Source organism: Mauremys mutica, chromosome 4 (genome assembly GCF_020497125.1).
Source record: "Mauremys mutica isolate MM-2020 ecotype Southern chromosome 4, ASM2049712v1, whole genome shotgun sequence".
Classification (NCBI taxonomy): domain Eukaryota; kingdom Metazoa; phylum Chordata; order Testudines; family Geoemydidae; genus Mauremys; species Mauremys mutica.
Window position 1 is genome coordinate 46,681,411 of NC_059075.1, and position 20,468 is coordinate 46,701,878.

Consider the following 20,468-nt stretch of genomic DNA (forward strand, 5'->3'; position numbering starts at 1 on the left):
CACCTGGACCACCCTGATAAGCTCCCCCCCGCACCCAGACTCCCACCCCACTGAGCCCCAACCAGCTGCATCCAGACTCCCCCCACTAAGTCCCCCACCGAGCCCCAACCATCTTCAACTGGACCCCCTGCAGAGTCCCATTGCCTCTGCACCCAGAACCCATCAATGAGCCCCTGTAACTCCAGATCCCCCACTGAACTACCCACACCCAGACTGCCCCACACAGAACCCTCTCACCCCCCCACCTGGATCCCCCCCACACTAAGCCTCTCCACACTTGGATCCTGCTGGGTTGAACCTGCCTACCCACACCTAGTATGCATGGTGAAGAGGGGCAGGGACCCAGAGTGTTTCTGGGGCAGGCCTGGCCTGGCCCTTGCACTGTGTCAGGGTCCAGTGCAGCTTCATTACCAAGTCCCTGTCCTGGGGGAGGAGGGGCTGCATGTGATCTCCTGTCTCCGTGCAGTCAGTGGCCTGTGCTCCCCACTGCCATGCTGGAGCCTCCACATTTATTTATTGACACAATTTGCAGAATTTTAAAATATTGTGCACAGAATTTTTATTTTTTTGGCACAGAATTCCCTCAGAAGTATACTACGTGGTACAGTCCCAAAGCTTCCAGTGCTGATAGATCATTTTATTTTGGTCCTTAGATTTAATTTCAGTTAAGTTCCTTTGATTTCCCTTTAAACATTCAGTAACAAATTGTGACATTTACTGGTATCTCCTAATTTATTATTTTAACATTAGTTTTTTGGAATCCCACCCATTCCAACCTGCTGGAAGTAATCTAAGCATGGAGTTGTATCTGTTTATATGAGCTGTCACCTCCAAAAGTCAAAGTCATTATCCAGTCCCAAATAATCTCTATAGATAGATATCAAGTGAAGAGTTTGTGGCTTAGATGCTGTGACCAGGCTTCTAGTGGGGAACCAGCTATGGTCACTCAATGAGGGTGAACTGCAAAGATTGGGGCAGACAGTCCCCATAAAGGTGGGTCTAAATGGCTTAGTCCTTTGCAACAAAATGCTGAAGTTAGCCTCTCCTTTGGAACAGTAAGGCTTGGGGAAAAATAAGGCCAAATGAATCCGCTGGTTGAGACTGAAATTTTTGACAACTTGCCTGTGCAGAGATATACCTTGTCTGTATAAAAAAATACATATGGTGAGTCTGCCATACAGTCCTGAATGTCACCAGCTCTCCTCGCTGATCTGACTGCAATTAAAAATGCATTTTTCAGAAAACAGGTTCAAATGGTGGGACCATCGGGGCAGATAAAGCCAAGTTAAGCCCCCCACGAAAAGAGCAGTTCTTTAATTGGAGGAAAAACTCTGACACGATCCCTCAGAAACTTCACAGTTGGGTGTGAAGAAATTGTATGCAGGTGATGTGCCAAAAAAGCAGCTAGGTAAATTCTGATCAAGCTAACAGAATCCCTTGTTCACACCCTACACACTATTGTAATAATCTATGTACAAAGTATGCCCTGTAAGGTATCATTTGAAGACTCATAATTTGCTGGTCAGTATCATGCTGATAAAACATGTATTTTCCCATGTTCCAAATCCCACAGCCGTGCTCAAACTGAAGTTGACAAATAGGTCTGTCCTAAACAAAGGAATGAGTGCTCTGCTTAATTTGCATTTAAGTAGTAAACAGAGTCATCAAGCAGGGAGCAAAGAAAGCTCAAAGAGGTGAGGAAAAAGCAGCAGGGAACATCCTTCCTCATAGACTTTTTGTCTTCTGGTGCCTAGCTGGAAATGTTGTTCAAGAGAGGGACTGAAACTATAAAAAGAAGGTACAAATACCCCCCACCCATCGTATTCACACTTGAAGTGACAAAGGAACGTTTGTTGGACTCTGGGGGAGGCTTTGGTCAGTAAGACTGCTGAAAGCATATAATGAGAAACTTTGCTTGAATCTGCTATAGTTTATGAAGTTGGGTATTAGTAAACATCTTATATTTATTTTTCTTGTAACCATTTCTGACCTTTATGCCTCATTATTTGTACTCACTTAAAATCTCTCTCTTTGTAGTTAATAAACTTGTTTTACTGTTTACTAATCCAGTGTATTTAAATTGAAGTATCTGAAAAATTATTTGAAATAATAAATTGGCATATTATTCTGCTAAAGGAATAACAGACTTAATATAACTTGTAGCGTCCAGGAGAGGGCTGGGCAGTACATGACATACATTTCTGGTGGAAAATCTAAGACTGGGGAAGTGCAGTTAGACAATACCCTGCAGTATAACCAAGGATGTTGAAAGCCAGAGTGTAAGTGTAAGTGTGTATGGCAGGCTGCAGTTACACACAGCCATTCAGGGTGTGGCTTGCATGCTGGAAAGCTCTTTGTGAGTGGCCCAGGTGGGAGCTACTTCATTTGGTAAGAGGCCTATCAGCTTTCTTATACTGCAAAACTTGACAGTGAATTTTTCTTCAGATCCTTCCACAAAGATTAATATTGCATTTGCATCTGACTTTCTTGTATAAGGATGGTAGATGGAAAAAACAGGATTCACAACTGTCAGACAAATAGTTAATAAATAATGATAATGGTTTACAACACTTTTTCTGTAATTTATACCACTTTTGCTGTCTTCTAATTAACTCAAGTTTCTATGAGAGGCTATACAAAATTCAACTGTCATATTATTGCCCACAGTGAAGTCCCTAATATGATCAATTTTTATTTAAAAAACAAACTATTATTTTAACTAAGAAATAAATTCAAGATTTTATATCTTTGGAAATTTAGAAGCTAAAATTTATTAGGAGGATCTATGGACCATCCTAGTGCTTAATCCCTTCATCACCTCATCCCAATAAAATCTTAATAAATGGTGCCATAACAAATCTCTTATTTACTACAGGGCAAAATGAACTCTGACTTCAATAGAGTTACAGCAGGTATGAATTCGGTGAACTATGTTTACTGAACATTTAGTCAGCTGCAGGGTTCATATTTGGTGTATTAATTCCATGACTGTGCATGATCACTGGATTCTGCCTGTTAGCAACAGTAGCAAACAATTGTAGTTTTAGTTTGTAAAACTGCATTCTTTATTATTTCCGTTGAAGGCAAAGCCATTTTGTTGGCACTTCATAGGAATATCTTTCCACCAGCTGTTCATCATAGGGAATATGCCAAGTGTCACCAGTAGTCTGTACCACGGTGTCGTAAGTGAGAATAGGCTGTGGGTAAAGACAAGAAAAAAATGTTATATTGATTTTGCTCAATGGAAAAAAAATAAAAATGTTGTAATGACTAGCAAACATTTCCTGCCCTTTCTCAGGAGTATTAGTGGAAAGCTGTTGGATGGTTTTGCAGAACAGCAAACACAAAAAGCAGAGCATGTTAAAGTAAATAGATAGGTAGTCTGACTGCAAGCAACACTGGATATTTCTGTTCATAAACCTTGCACCCAACCCACCTAAGAAGTGTATAAATCCCAGTTAATATAAATATACAAAATGTTAACAGAGTCCTAGTATTCTTCTCTAACTATATTCTGTTGAACTCAAAAAGCACCACCACAGGAATCTCTTTGTTGACTTCAAGATTTCTACTGTTTACTTGATCTTTTTCACTGGACCATGACTCATCTCAATATTTTTTCTCTACACAGAATCTTTCTGGTTTGTGTACCTTTAAATATTTGATCTTGATATGAAGACATCAAGAGATAGAAAAGGGGTCGGCAACCTTTGGCATGAGGCCCATCAGGGTAATCTGCTGGCGGGCTGCAAGACATTTTGTTTACATTGACTGTCTGAAGGCATGGCCCCCCGCAGCTCCCAGTGGCCGTGGTTCGCTGTTCCTGGCCAATGGGAGCTGCAGAAAGCAGTGAACCGCGGCCACTGGGAGCTATGGGGGGCCGTGCCTCCAGACAGTCAATGTAAAGAAAATGTCTCACGGCCTGCCAGCGTATTACCCTGATGGGCCGTGTGCTGAAGGTTGCCAACCCCTGAGATAGAGAATCCACCAATTTCCTTAGTAGTTTGTTCCACTGGTTAATCAACCCTAACTGTTTAAAAATGTGTGCCTTATTTCTAAGTTGAATTGTCCGGTTTTAACTTCAGTCCTTGGTTCTAATTATGCCTATCTCTGCTAGATTAAAGAGCACTTCAGTAGTTGGTATTTTCTGTCCGTGAAGCTACTTACAATACCGTAATCAAGTCACCTCTCTTGTTTTGATAAATTAAACAGATTAAGCTTTTTAATTTTCTCAATGAGAGGCATTTTCTCCAGCTCTTGAATTTGTTTTGTGGCTCTTTACTGCATTCTCATCAATTTTTCAACATTCTTTTAAAACTGTAGACACCATAACTGTATGCAGTATTCTATTATTGGTCTCACCAAGAAACAGCAAGTGACTTCCTCCAGCCAAAACTATGCATACTATGCTCAGAAGGTCATCACTCATTTAGCTGTATACTGATTGCATACTTGACTAATATAATGTATCTCTTTACTGCACCATTACTTATCTGTGAACCTACCTGTTTAGAACATTGCTGCACTGAATACCTGTATTTGTCTGTGAACACGTCTTTAAAAGGGAATAAAAAATGCATTCTATTTTGGGATTAAAAATACACACTTTACAGAAGAATTGAAGAGGGGAATGATCTGTTTTTATGCTTATAACAGATGCAAAAAAAAGCAGAATTTGGAAGCCAGATATGAAGGGCTATATGCGTATGTCTACACTGCAGTGTAAGCCCGGTCTTGAGCCTAGGTTCAAGTCTAATTCCCCTTGTGTGTACATTGCAATTGCACTAACCCAGGGTCCCAGGACCCTGCAGGTCTGGAGGGTCCGAGCTCAAGGTGAGCTGAGAACCAGGATTCAAGCCCTATTGCTTTGCAGTGTAGACACCATTTGACTCAGGTCCCGGGAGTCAGCTGGAAGTATCCCACAATTCCACAGGACAACCTCCTTAGCCCTCTCTATCCCAAGAATCTTCAATCCACTCTATTGAAAATGTAACCCACCCCCTCCTTTGCAAATGGCAGCAGCTGAGGTCACTGTTAACCCATTCTCTTCTGATCACTGGTCTGCAAGTACGCTATCAGAGAGCCTCCTGAGTTTGCAATGGAGAGCGAACCAATCAAGACTTTTGAAAAATGAGCTGCTTCCTGGCAATGTGCAGGGTGGGCAGTAAAGTTTTTCCACAGTACACCATGGTCCTAGGCCTAGAGTGGCGACATTTCAGGGGTGGGGGGCACTAGGGATTCTGGGATACAGTTTACTTTACTAGGGTTGACTTGGGTCTGCGCCCTGCAGTGTGGACACCAGAGCCCTATGTTTGAGCAAAGGTTAGAAAAGTCTTAAGAAAGGGTTAAAATATATTGTAGACACTCAAGCCCATGAGTCCCTAACACAGGTCAGCTGACTCGAGTCCCACTAACGGTGCACTTACATTGCAGTGTAGACATACCCTCAGGGTAAAATTTTCAAGTATGTCCACCTATGATACATTTTACCCAAAAGGTCTGTAAAGGCAAACATGTAACTGTGCAGGTAAATAGATGTTTATGCCCTTGAAGTGTCACTTTCTTGTCTGTTAATCAGTCCTCTTGCCTACAATGGCAAATCACACATTTTGTGAGCAAAAGTGCTATTTGTGAGTGAAACTGGAGTTTTGAGCACACTGCCTCTTATGTGCTCATCCATACAAATTCTGCCCTTAGGTCTCAATAGGAATTTTTTCTACAGTTTTTTATTAGTTGTGGCTCATATTTTATGCATTTAATGAGTATTTTCTGTATGTTTTCTGAAGAGAACAGAGAACTTACCTGAAATTTTATTCTCTTTCCTGGCCAGTAGTGGGAAAGCACCATTTGGTGTCCACGCTGCCACTTAAAGAACAGATGCCGAGTAAGATTGTCGGGAAGACAAGCCTTGTGATCTCGCAGGAGGTCTCTAGTAAGAAACTTACAATGACTTCCTGAGTGAAGAGTGGCATATAATAGGAAGGGGTCATCTTCTGACCTAAATAAACCACAAAGAGTAAAGATGGACGTCACTCATGGGCACTAAAAGGATGCAGGAAATGAATCAAGCATTCAGCTGAATTTTATTCACCATCATTAATGCAAATTCCCATCACCACTAAGCTCTCTGTTAAAACAAAGAACTTTTCCTGTTTACCACAAAGCATCCAAATGTTAGGAAGGGAATTAAAATTTAGCTGCCTAGTAGAAAGAATGTATTCCTTCCCACTACAACACAGCAAGTAACAAAATGGTAACTTACTATGGGATTTAACAATAAACTGCTACTGTGAACAGAAGCACTAACAGTCAGATTGTGTCTTCAGGGGCCCCACACACGTGCACAAAACTGTACTGCATCCATACAGATCAATAATTTCATGCGAGCATCTGATAGTGTCTCTAGTGCAGGGGTCGGCAACCTTTCAGAAGTGGTGTGCCGAGTCTTCATTTATTTTCTCTAATTTAAGGTTTTGCATGCCAGTAATATATTTTAACATTTTTAGAAGGTCTCTTTCTATAAGTCTATAATATATAACTAAACTATTGTTGTATGTAAAGTAAATAAGGTTTTTAAAATGTTTAAGAAGCTTCATTTAAAATTAAATTAAAATGCAGAGCCCCCCGGACTGATGGCCAGGACCTGGGCAGTGTGAGTGCCACTGAAAATCAGCATGTGTGCCGCCTTCAGTATGTGTGCCATAGGTTGCCTACCCCTGCTCTAGTGTCATGCATAACACAGTGTAACTCTGATTCATAGACTTGTGGGTGGGTTCATTCCCAAGAAACGTAAAGACTTTTTCAGAGAATATACTCGACTTCATATTCATTGAAATGAGACAGACGTGGGATGGGGAGGGGACATTAATTTTTTTGTTCAACTTTTTATCCCTCCCTGAGAAAAGCCCCATTACATAACAACAGCTCTGCAATTCTACAGTACTTTCCATCCAAGGATCTAAAATAGTTAAGTCAGAAGAACTGCTGCACATTTATTATAGGTGGAGCCAGCAGGTGTATCTATAGTTAACACTGTGCATTACAAGATTCTGTTTTCAGTTGCTTACAACTTTGCCAAACTTTAACCATTCAGTTTGAAATTTTCCATGCTGGGTTTCTGCTCAGGCTGGATAGTGTGGGTTTTTGGGTTTTTTTTTTGAAGTTTCAGCAAAATTGGTTTACCTGCTTCTGAGAAGAAAAAATGCAGTTTTGCCCATGTTAAAAATTATTACAATCATTTTGCCAAGAAGCTCTCTAGCACCTCCAAACTGGAGCAGGGACTTAAATTCAGCATGGTGGACAGGGGAGTCTTTGTGCCGGGGATGTGCCTTTTCCTGTTCCCATGAAAAACAACCCCATTGGCCAAGTGATGAGCTTTTGAAAAAATCTTAGCTAAATTCTCTGTAGATTCCATCTACACTTAGCTGCCAAACTCTAACAAGTCTCTACTGAGCATGTGTGAACTAAGATTTTTCAAAAACACTTCCCTTTCCAGAACCTGGAGTAGAACTCAAGGTTCCCTACTCTCAACATTCCTCTGCTGTCAAGAAATATTTGGCAAAATGTGCATCTCATCCCCTTCTAGTACTGGTCCACACAGAGCAGTGATTTTCAACTGGTGGTCCACAGACTATGTCTAAGATTTCCAAAAGGGTCCGTACCACCATTCAAAATTTTTTAGGGATCCACAAATGAAAAAGGTTGAAAACCACTGACAGATAGGATAACATATACTATCAGTTAATCTGTTAGCTCAATTGGCAGGGGTCTACCTGTGGATCTAAAGGTTCCTACCCTGCTGATGATTCATATAGGTGTCAATATACATACATCTACACAGCACTCAAACACCCGTGGCTGGCCCAAGTCAACTGACTTGGGCTCGCTGCGCTTGGACTGTGTGGCTGTAAAATTGCTGTACATTCAGGCTCACGCTGGAGCCTGTGCTTTGGGATCCCATGAGGGGTGAGGATCCCAGAGCCTGGGCTCAAACCTGAGCCGGAATATCTACACAGCAATTTTTTGCCCCACAGCCCGAGCTGGCTGACTCGGGCCAGCTGCAGGTCTTTTAATTCAGTACAGACATACCCTAAGACTCTACATTATTAGAGTTCTGTATTTTAGCACAATTTTTAATCTGTTTTCTCTGACCATTTAGACTGTAAACTCCATGGAGCAAGGAATATATTGTTCTCTTTTGCATATATAGGGCTGAGCTCTGTCAGTGCTTAATAATAAATAGTATTGTAGTAAGTCACAAAATTAGATGGTTTAAGTAATTAAAAATAAAAATGAATCTAGTTTTGACCGCCAGTAAATTGAGTCATCTTCTTCAATACTTACACATCTTCAGCAAAGAAGAAGTCTGCTTTCTTCTGCATAGCAGCGACAATGTGCCTTTTCCAGCTATGAGACCCAGTCAGCATGTGTTTGCGGCCCAGCACGAGCAACCGCAGATTCTGCTGTGCCAGGTGGAAGACAACATCAAGTAGCTGCGGGAAACAAAAGCAAAAGCACAGACTGTTTTAGCTGTAAAAACAAGAATGACAGGAAATATATTTTCTTCTCTATGTCTTTAGTCAAGGGATTCCTATCATTTCCCTAGACAGTCTCCCAGGAATCTTTCCTAGGGTCAGCAGTAGGTAGGAAACTCTCATTTTTAAGTATAAAAAAATTAACTAACCTGTTAAAAAGTGTCAATTATCAAACACATACACAAAAAGAAAAATGTACTGTTATTAACTGCTTTAAACTTTTGCAACATTCTTGTAATTAATACATGGGAATTGATGCAGAGCTCCCTGGACAGCTCAACAGGTAAGAGTCAAATGGAAGACTTGAATCACCTTGGGATTCTCGCACCGGGAATGGTGCTGAGGTGAAGCCCTTGAGCTTAGTCAAGGAAGTGAGGAAGGCTTGATTATTTAGCCTGTGCTGCTCCAGTAGCACCACCTACTGTAGTGGTTGCAAAAGTATAATTGATAGGTACTGCTCTAAAAGAGGAAGAGAGACTATAAAACAGGGGTCGGCAACCTTTCAGAAGTGGTGTGCCGAGTCTTCATTTATTCACTCAGATTTAAGGATTTGCATGCCAGTAATACATTTTAATGTTTTTAGAAGGTATCTTTCTATAAGTCTATAATATATAACTAAACTATTGTTGTATGTAAACTAAATAAGGTTTTTAAAATGTTTAAGAAGCTTCATTTAAAATTAAATTAAAATGCAGAGCCCCCTGGACCGGTGGCCAGGACCCAGGCAGTGTGAGTGTCACTGAAAATCAGCTTGCATGCCGCCTTCGGCACGCGTGCCATAGGTTGCCTATCCCTGCTATAAAAGTATGAAGGGGTTGATGAAAGCATCATTAAAACCAGTATCAACCAATGCATGAATCAATATTCCAGGGTGGTAAAGGTCATCACTATGCTAGATTCTCCACTGAGGGACCGTACACCAAAGGTGCAAGTTAGAACTGCACCTGTGCCATTCTAACTTGTGCTGGGGCCAGGTCACTGAGGATCAGGGGGCCACAACTGGCTCCCTGTGGCCTTCCCTCTCCATTGCACCCAGGCAGAGATCGGACAGGGTGGAGAACCTAACCCTTTAAGTACACTGAACACACATATGGATTGACTGCAAATTAATAGCATTACCATATTGCCCCAAAAAGGAGGAAAATTAGTTCCTGAGATTGCAGTACATTGCCTGGGGACTATACATACAAATGCTTTAGGAAAGAGAGCTCCCTAATTCTTTATTGCTATTGCCTCCATAGTCTGTTAGTATTTTTTCCTCTATCACTGCTGACTCCCTAGCCCTCTCCCCTGCCCCTCTTCCCCCTTGTTTCTTCTCCCACCCTCTCCTCCTCTTTGTGACTGTCTTCAACAGGCTCCTTTGCCATAGGAACAAGACAGGGTTCGCTTAGTAGCCACGGAAGTGGGAAAGGGAGCCAAAAATGTTTTATGGTTTATTGTCTGCTGGCACTCCTAGCTGCTGCTGCTATAATACTGGAACGATGGGGGTGAAGGCTCTGTACACTGAGCCCTGGTCTAGACTACAAATGTATGTCAGTATAACTGTGTTGGTACCCACACCCCTGAGTGATGCAGTTATACCAACCTAACTCCTGGTGTAGACAGTGCTATGTCAATGAGAGGGCTTCTCCCATTGCCATAGCTACTGCATCTCGGGGAGGTGGACTACCTACGCCATCAGGTGAAGCTTTCCCATTGCCATAGGTAGTGTCTTCACAAAGCACTACAGTAGCACAGCTGCACTGGCGCAGCTCTGTAAGTGTAGACAAGCCCAAGTTTAAAGATGGGCCTCGGTGGTCTCAGTGCTGGAGCGGAGCACTGGAGTTTACTAGTGACTGACAGAGTTGGCTGCCATTTGCAGGAGATCATGCTAGACATCCAACATTTCTTTACATACATGGGGTCTACTTTCCTCTGCTTGAAAGAAATAGCTCATAATATGGCTAGACAATAACTAAATAATATGGTTTTAGCCTATGAAATGGCAGATAAAGTAAGTTGTCTAACATGTTCTCTCTCTCTCTCTCTCTGTTGCAAGGATAGGTTCCTTGGTTTATGGCTGACTTAGAACAATGATTCCTTAGCTCTCGTCCAACAAAGCCTGATGCCAACTCTGTCCACATATCTATTCACATATCTATTCAGAGGACACCATCATAGGACCTAATCACATTAGCCACACTATCAGAGGTTCGTTCACCTGCACATCTACCAATGTGATATATGCCATCATGTGCCAGCAATGCCCCTTTGCCATGTACATTGGACAAACTGGACAGTCTCTATGCAAAAGAATAAATGGACACAAATCAGACGTAAAAAATTATGACATTCGAAGAACAGTCGGAGAACACTTCAACCTCCCTGGCCACTCAATTACAGACCTCAAAGTCGCAATACTCCAACAAAAAAAATTCAAAAACAGACTCCAGTGAGAAACTGCAGAATTGGAATTAATTTGCAAACTGGACACCATTAAATTAGACTTGAATAAAGACTGGGAGTGGATGGGTCGTTACACAAAGTAAAAACTATTTCCTCATGCTAATTTTTTGCCCTACTGTTACTCATTCCTTCTTTTCAACTGTTGGAAATGGGCCATCCTGATTATCACTACAAAAGTTTTTTTTTCTCCTGCTGATAATAGCCCACCTTAATTGATTACTCTCGTTATAGTTGGTATGGCAACACCCATTTTTTCATGTTCTCTGTGTATATATACACCTTCCTACTGTATTTTCATCTGCATGCATCCGATGAAGTGGGTTTTAGCCCACGAAAGCTTAAGCTCAAATAAATTTGTTAGTCTCTAAGGTGCCACAAGTACTCCTCGTTCCTTTTGCTGATATAGACTAACACAGCTACCACTCTGAAACCTGTCAGATTATATATATTTTTAAATAACAAATTTCCTTATCTATGTTCCTAACAACACATTAGAGCTGAAATAATTTTACAGTTCAATTATATTTTCTCACTATTTATGTTGTTTACTTTTTGCATATTTCAACTGTACAGGAATAATTGATTGGTCTGTTTCACTTTTTTATAGTCACTTTCACTCTCCAGCGCAGGCCAGGTGCTGCAATGTTTGGGATGCAAACACTGAAGGAGAACATGTTTGGTTTCTTAAAACTGTTTCCACAGAAATTAAAAGTCTTAATGGAAATATTTTTGGTGGTTTTCTAAAAACTGATTGTTACAACATGTAGAGCCAGATCCTAAGCTGCTGTAAGTCAATGCTATTCCAATGTACTGATTTATACTACTTGAAATTTTTAAATTTTAGGCCAAAAGTTTAAAGGAAGGTACAACTCTTCTTTTTGCCATTTACATCATTTCCACTCAAATGCCTATTTACCATAATCCCATCTAACTAACCAGTTCACACAGCCTTTTCATTATGCACAAAAACCTTTTTTTAAAATAATGAATTCTTCAGGGCAAGGCTATATTGCTTTAATAAAACATTGTGTTCAAAGTATTTCCACGTGGTAGAATTAACTGCATGCAATAGCTTTCAGGAAATGAAGTCTGACTTTGGGTAAAGCATCACACAGTGGGCTGAGAATGGCAGAGAGATTTTCTGAGTAATCCTAGACAGCAAATTTTCCATTTTTGATAGCGGTACAGTAGCGATTCTATAGTTGATGTAACTAGCATATTCTTAAAAGTGACTTGAAGAGAAAAAGGAAATGGACTTGTGCTTTCTTTTTGCCTTTTTTTTTTTAAATGCACAAGACAACTGAAAGGTTGGGACATGGAGTTGTTTGATTTTTTTCCCCCAGCTTGTTTTTTGACTTAAGACTATCAAATCTTAGGGTTGGCCCACACACAAACTGCCACCCAAATAACTAAACTGGTTTTAATTAACATCTAATATTTTGTTTCTGAAGTTTATGTATGGACATTCTTATTCTGAAATACAAGTGTCTTATTTTGATTTAGCATAAGTCAATTCCTTTCTCACTTAAACGTAGGCCTGCTCTACTGGTTTAAATAAAAGTGTAATTTTAAACTGATTGAGTTATATCAGACACACATAAACAGTTTAAACCTAAGTTATGTTGGCTTACCTTGCACGTGTAAATTTAGAGTATTTAAAAGTAAATTTACTTCTACTCCGAAATCAGAGTGCCCACACACAGAACTTGCACCAAAATAACAAAAGGTGCAAATTACAACAAATTTATTATTTCGGTGTAAGTTTGTCTGTAGACCAGCCCTTGGTCAATGAGAAACAGGTTCAATTAAACTCAGAAAAGGCATTCAAAGTGAAATAAGTTTGTCTACAGAGGTCAGAGGAGTTTACACCACTTTAACTTGTGCAGACAACCCCTTATGCAGTCTGAATAAAAAAACTTCTCCTTGTACTTATCCAGGGTTCACCCTGCTTGGTAACAAGGGGATGTCATAATCCTACTTTCTCTACTCATTCACATAGGCTTCCTGAAAAAACAAGACCAGACTTTAAATGAAAAAATCATTTTTTAAAATTTTCTCCATCAAACCCTTTCACCATCCCTCCTCTCCAAAAAAAATCCCCAAACCCAAACACCCAACTTTCAGGTCTTCTTTATACAGCATGAGGAGCAAAAGACCATTTAAAAAACCCTTCGTAGGTCACATTTATCTTCTCCTGTTTCCTGGAGTTTCCCCTGTAAACTGAAGCATCTTGACGGATTGATGATCATCTTTGTTTCTGACCCCAAAATGAAACTATGAAGGTGTTGGCATTTATCTGGTACTGGAGAGGGGTGGCTACAGTTTTTTGTCTCCCTGTTTAATAGTAAAATTAATACTTGGCATACGTTTTTATATCTCTTTGAAAAAAATCCAAATCCTGAGTTTTTTTCTCAGTTTATTCCACCTCTCTACCTCACGCAAAGTCCTTACTCTGCCTTCGCTGAGATATTATATGAGCAAAGACCAAGATTTGATGCAGTATTTTAGGATTATGATAAACTAATTTGTTGGACTCTAGGGTCTTGTGTTATTTGTAGATTTGATGCTCACCACTGCAGCATCTAGCCACTGTACAAAATTTAAAATATAAACACATGTACAATCTTCAAAGAGTGGAAAATCCCACCCTTTTGATTCTTATTGGATCTTCCTGGCTGAAGCATCAATAATTATGTGAAAGCTAGACTGGAAAGGTACACGGCTTTGCACTGTTCCTTTAAGCCATGTAAATTAGACTCTGATGGATTAGGAGGGGGTTGGCTGAAAAGAGGTGACCAGAAAAATTCAGTCATAGACTCTCCACGGAGTACTTCCAGCTACCAGATCCCCCCACCAAGTTCAAAACTAAGGGCTGACAGGTTTGTATAATTTTTGGTGATGCCCAGAACGGGTCCAAGTTTCGTCCCCGCACACACACACACACTGGGATGGGGTGCAGGATGGGGAGCAGCCGAGCAGGGGATGGGCTCTGGGAAGGAGTTTGAATGCAGGGTCTGAGCTGGGGCAAAGGGTTGGGGTGCAGGAGGGGATCTGGGGGACAGGCTCTGGGAGGGAGTTAGGCTGTGGAGTGCAGGCTGAGGAAGGGGGTTGGAGTTCAGGAGGGGATGCAGGGGGCAAGCTCTGGGAGGGAGTTTGGGGGCAGGGTGCAGAGTCTGGGCTGGGGTAGGGGTGCAGGAGAGGGTGAGGGGTGCAGCGCTGACCTCAGGTGGCTCCTGAAAGCAACCCGCACACCCCTCTGGCAGAAGCTCCTAGGTGGGGGGCTGGAGGGGTCTCCATGCGCCGCTGCCCACAGGCACCGTCCCTGCAGCTCCCATTGACTGCAACTTGGGGTGGCGGCAGCGTGCGGAGACATGCTCCCCCTCAGGGGCCACAGGAACATACCGGCCACTTCCGAAAGCAGAGCAGGCAGGCAGGAAGCTGCCTTAGCCCTGTTGCGCTGCCGGTGGAGAGACCCAGCCCCGAACTCTGGTGGAGAAGGGCCCCCGTGCTCTCATATTGGTGGAGCATGGGCCCTACAGGCCTATACAACTCGCCGCCCCTGCTGACAGGAAGAGTGCCTCAACTGATTTCAGTAGTCACAATGAGACACCAAAGAAGGGGCAGTGCTAAGACCAGTCTACATATGGCCTCAATTCAGCAATCAGGATAACTACTCCGGTACTGCCTCTAAGACCATGTCTACACTAACCAAGGATAGACGCTGCTGCGATCGATGCAGAGGGCGTTGATTTAGTGGCTCTAGTGAAGACCCGCTAAATCGACCGCAGAATGCTCTCTGGTCAACTCTGGTACTCCACTGGAACGAGAGGAGTAAGGTAAGTCAATGGGAGAGCATCTCCCATCGACGCAGCGCGGTGTAGACACTGCAGTAAGTTGACCTAAGCTACGTCAACTCCAGCTACGTTATTCATGTAGCTGGAGTAGCGTAACTAAGGGTACGTCTACACTACAGGATTATTCCGATTTTACATAAACCGGTTTAGTAAAACAGATTGTATAAAGTCGAGTGCACGTGGCCACACTAAGCACATTAATTCGGTGGTGTGCGTCCATGGTCCGAGGCTAGCATTGATTTCTGGAGCGTTGCACTGTGGGTAGCTATTCCGTAGCTATCCCATAGTTCCCGCAGTCTCCCCCGCCCCTTGGAATTCTGGGTTGAGATCCCAGTGCCTGATGGGGCAAAAATAATTGTCGCGGGTGGTTCTGGGTAAATGTCGTCAGTCATTCCTTCCTCTGAGAAAGCAACGGCAGACAATCATTTCGCGCCCTTCTTCCCTGGATTGCCCTGGCAGACGCCATAGCATGGCAACCATGGAGCCTGTTTTGCCTTTTGTCACTGTCACCGTATGTGTACTGGATGCCGCTGACAGAGGCAATACAGCAGCGCTACACAGCAGCATTCATTTGCTTTTGCATGATAGCAGAGACGGTTATCAGTCGTTCTGTACCATCTGCTGCCATTGTAAATTGGCAATGAGATGACAGTTATCAGTCGTTCTGTACTGTCTGCTGCTGTCATGGGTGCCCCTGGCTGAGGTCGGCCGGGGGCGCAAAGACAAAAATGGGAATGACTCCCCGACATACCCCGGTAGTATAGACAAGACCTTTGTGTGTCAGCATTTGCAATGATGGAACATATTGGGGTTTGCTTCTGCTTGAAGTAGGAGTAAAACTTGATAAACTCAATCAGAGCAAACCCTTCCAAGTCCATGTTTACACTTAAGGGTTAGCAATGGCCAAAGACTGTTGAATTGGGGCTACACCCAAATATATACAAGGCTTAGAGAAGCTAGATCCCTGCCCTTAAGTGTTTAAAAATCATAAAGAACATGACTAGATTGTAAATGCTAGTCATTTGGACTTTCTGCTCCCACAGAACACAGCTCCTATCTTAGTGGCACCAGTGATTCTGTACTTTAAAGTGGAAGTTACTTCCACTGAATAAGGGAAACAAAGTTAAAGTGTCTGGGGAAACATTTTGGAGGTGTGAGTATTAAATTGCTTCAGTTTTGCAATGGAAAAACTAACAGTTAACTAAAATATGAAGAAAATTAAGTGGAATTACCGTAAGAAGAGTGATTAAAAATCTTTCATGCACAATAGCGCCACCCTCCACATTCCATTAAAATTAACCTTTATTCATACAAACTAAAATGTTGCCTGAACCCTAGAATAATCCATTTTTGCTATTTAAAAAAACACATGATCCTTCCTGAATACTCCTGTTCTCGATGCTACTTTACTCAAGGGTACTTTGTGTCTAATTTTAGACTTGGACATTTATTTCTGGTGGTCAATACATAGTCACAACACTTGTGCTGGGGGATTTCCTAACTGAGTATACTCCCACGCCTGACTGTTTCTCAAGAAAGGAAGACATCAGACATACCATCAACTACTTTTAGTCATAAAGAAAACAGATTATAGCACAAGTACAAGGAAAGAGCAGCAGAAGTTCCTTGCCTAAAAAGGCACAAATAAACCCTTTCTTGATCTGCCAAATAATTCAAACAGTTATCTAAAAAATAAAGTTACCTAATTACTCTTCCATGTAACTGCATAATGCAAATGTTCTTCCTGTAATAAGATTCCATGCAGCAGAATTTGTATGAAGGTTGCCACACCACTTAAGTGTGCAAATATCAGCTATGCAACTGGATAATTTGTTCAGCAGGAAGTCTTTGGAAGACAATTGAAAAAAAATGGCACAAATACACACATGCCACTTGAGAAGTCTCATAATCAACTCCTCTCCATCTACAACATTTCATGTTAACTTGAGCCTGACAGCCTTACTGACCTCAGTGAGGACCAGTAAGTGCCTTTGACATGTTATTCAATCAAATCAAGGATTCCACCTCCAGCAGTGAACAGAAACTGATGCTTCAAAGAAAGGTGAAAGCATCCTGTAATTCAGCCTACTAATTGTGCATTGCCATGGAGAAAAAATACTTCCTAACATTTACAGGCAATTAATTTATTCCCTGAAAATTTAGGATTGCTTTCCCTACATCATCTTAGCTTGCATAATTACAAGCGTTATCCAGTCTCAACAAATCCTACTAAATTACCTGTCTGAATGTATTTCTGTGTTACTCAATACCAAATAAATTGCTCAATACCTAAGCTGATTGGCACCGCAAGCCTGGGAGGCAGAAGAAGTGAAGCAGCGACGGCGTGCTCGGGGAGGAGGCGGAACAGGGGTGAGCTGGTTCGGGGAGTTCCCGTGTGCCACTGCCCCCCCCCTTACTTGTTGCAGGCAGCCCTCCCCGCGCCGCCCTGCCCCAGCTCCCTCCGCCTAAATGCCAGCAGCGACCGGGGCGGCTGAAGATCTGGCCGCCGCGGTCGCCGCAGAAGAAAATTCCGCCCCCCAAATCCTAGCACCCTAGGCGACCGTCTAGGTCGCCTAATAGGTTGCACTGGCCCTGGATCCTGCTAGTTCAGAGCCTATCATATTAAAAGTTTCTTCCCTGTATGCATTTGTTCTCATTTATGAAAATTACATTTAAATTTTCCACTGCCCAATCCCTTAATTTAATTAGAACCTTCTTGAATTTCTCCTTAACTTTAGCATTTTCTAATAATTTAAACAATTTGGAGTTCAAAATATTTTACTAAATTAGGCTTGGATGAGCTCTGTGTAAGTGCAGCTCTGTGCCTGCCTGGAGCCCTACTAAAACCACAGGAATCTGCCTGCACAGAGGTCACTGCAGGATCTGGGTCCAACTGTTCACATAGTCTTCCAAACAGTAAATAAATATGTCAAAGCTGCTCCCAATTCTGATCTCTGATCACAGAGTCACAGACTTTAAGGTCAGAAGGGACGATTATGATCGTCTAGTCTGACCTCCTGCACAACGCAGGCCACAGAATCTCACCCACCCCTGTAATAAACCCCCAACCTATATCTGAGTTATTGAAGTCCTCAAATCATGGTTTAAAGAATTCAAGGTGCAGAGAATCCTCCAGCAAGTGACCCGTGCCCCACACTGCAGAGGAAGACGAAAACCCCCCAGGGCCTTTGCGAATCTGCCCTGGAGGAAAATTCCTTCCCGACCCCAAATATGGTGATCAGCTAAACCCTGAGCAAGACTCACCAGCCAGACACCCAGGAAAGAATTATCTGTAGTAACTCAGATCCCACCCCATCTAACATCCCATCACAGGCCACTGGGTATATTTACCACTAATACATCTGCAAAAAGCTGAAATGGTAATTTGACCTTTAAAAATATTGCAATAAGATTTTTATATTTTTAAGTCACTTTTCTGTTGAGAACAAGTATAAACAATTTCAGGGCAAAAGGTATTTTTTCATATATTATAAGTGCCTAAAAATAAGGGCTTAGAAGGATAGTGTAGTCATAACTCTGGACACTTTAACGAGGGATCAAATGTAACAGTGAAGTCAGCGGGAGAAGAGTGTGTTCAGCACATTTAAGGATGAGACCCTAATTCATTAAGCCTCACAACACCCCTCTGGAGGAAGTAAATAATCATCTCCCCATTTTACAGAGGTTTATAATGAGACAGGGAAGTTGGATGACTCATACCATGAGTTAGCAGAATAGGTGACAGAATCCTTAAATCCTGACTTTCAATCATCTGCTCTTATCACTACATCACACACTGTACAGTGTGTCATATTTTCAAAGGTCAGGCTCTTTGTATAAAAACCTTCCTCCTCTGGACATTATTGGGAACGCTTGTCAGGTGGGAATTCCCTACATACTTCTCCAGGAAAGCATGATGTGTAATGACTCAGCCAAACGTGGCTCACCTGTTTGATAGGTGTAGCTCAAACAAATAAATCACCACAAAGGGAAGACAGCTTTGCTATTAATAATTCACATCAGATGGCTTCTAAACATTCTAGCAGGCCTTAGTAATTCAGGCATACACAAGCAGAAACAAATCCCTTCAGATATTCTGACCATAGCTAACAGTTGATAACTTGTGTGTTGTCATAGAGCAGTGGTACAAGCCTGCCCAATGCTACTGTTGTGGAAATTGATAAAAAAGACTGCTGCAGTGACCCCAGCCATTGGTGGCATTACTGAGGCCTGACCTATGCTACAAAGTTAGGTCGACATAAGTCGCCTTGCGTTGATCTGTTTGTGTGTGCGTTTACACTTAAATTTGTCTCTGGCTGATGTATACACCCTGTTACGTGACAGAGTAAAACCACCTCTCTGAATGGCGCAGAGCCATGGTTGATATAGTGTGAGTGTGGACGCTGCATGACCCGTGTTGGCCCTAACAGCTTAACCCTTAACCCTCCAGCAGCTGTCCCATAATGCCCCATTCCCTGTGACAGTGACCACTCTGGTTACAATTGTCTGTTTACTGCTCAGGGGTCACAGAGACCCCTCTTTAAAGCCTTCCATGTATTTTTGAAATGCCTCTTCCCGATTGCCCAATTTTATGAGCATACCTACCAGCTCACCCTTGTTGTGTGCAACTGCCCAACTGACTATGTTGCCTCCATGCACACAGAGAAGTACTAGACATAATCCTGCCTGGAGTAAACAGGAAGTATTGGAGCTCCTGGGCCTGTGGGAAGAAGAGGCTGTGCAGGCACAGCTCTGGTTCAGCTGTAGAAAGATGCACATCTATGAGCAGATTGCACCGGGGATGCAGGCAATGGGCATGACAGGGATCAGCAGCAGTGCTGCATGACAGTGAAGGAACTTTGCCAGGGATACCACAAGGCAAGAATGTGCAACAATAGATCTGGTGCTGTACTGCAGACCTAGCACTTCTACAACAAGCTGCATATCATACTTGGCAGAGACCCAACCAGCACCCCACAGGTCACTGTGGATAGGTTGGAGAAGCCTGAGACAGAGACCCTTGCTGTGAATTGCGAGGAGGAGAAGGAGGAAGATGCGGCAGAGGACTCCGGCCATGCCATGAGCTAAGACTTGTTTGAGACTCCTTCAGAGTCTAGCCTGTCCCACCAGGCGAGTGTGGTTGAGCCTGATGAAGAGGAAGAAACTCAAATAAATGTGTGCATACGGTTTTCCTTATGTTTAAATTTAAAGATAGTACCTGATCCATTCCCAGGTTAACAAGACCAGAGTATCAACTTTTCATTGTTTTGCTCATATGAGAAGAGGTAGTGGTACAAGAAATAGAGGCAGAGTTGGCATCTGCTTATCATTTCCCTGTTAGTGTTAGGTGGGGAGCCATGTGGAACACTTTGTTTATGTGCATAGGGATGCCCCTTTTATCCTCCAGAGAGATCTCGATGAAACTTTCATGAAGATACTTTGCAATCCTCTCCCAAAAGTTTCTATGGATGGCTGCCTTATTTCTGTCTCCATGGTAGAACAGTTTCCCACGCCACTCTGTGATGTGTTTGACTGGCACCATTGTAGTAAAGTGGCTAGTGGCATATATGCCTGGGCAGCTTCTGAATGTCATTTCTATGGATGTCAGCAGCTGTATTCTCTGTGCTTTTGTCAC

At 42.4% G+C, this 20,468-nt stretch overlaps 1 protein-coding gene across 9 annotated transcripts in view; it reads right to left on the bottom strand.

Annotated features, from left to right (window-relative positions):
* Positions 1 to 552: 552 nt before the first annotated feature.
* LOC123368608 (protein only RNase P catalytic subunit) overlaps positions 553 to 20,468 on the bottom strand; it is a 90,231-nt gene continuing 70,315 nt past the window's right edge. For all 9 annotated transcript variants that reach the window (XM_045013523.1, XM_045013529.1, XM_045013526.1 and 6 more), the window contains 3 exons: positions 8,344 to 8,492; positions 5,803 to 5,998; positions 553 to 3,197 (listed from right to left, as the gene is read on the bottom strand). In XM_045013523.1, coding sequence (XP_044869458.1) covers positions 3,069 to 3,197; positions 5,803 to 5,998; positions 8,344 to 8,492 — 474 coding nt within the window. In that variant the 3' untranslated portion in view covers positions 553 to 3,068. The remainder of the gene's footprint in view (positions 3,198 to 5,802; positions 5,999 to 8,343; positions 8,493 to 20,468) is intronic.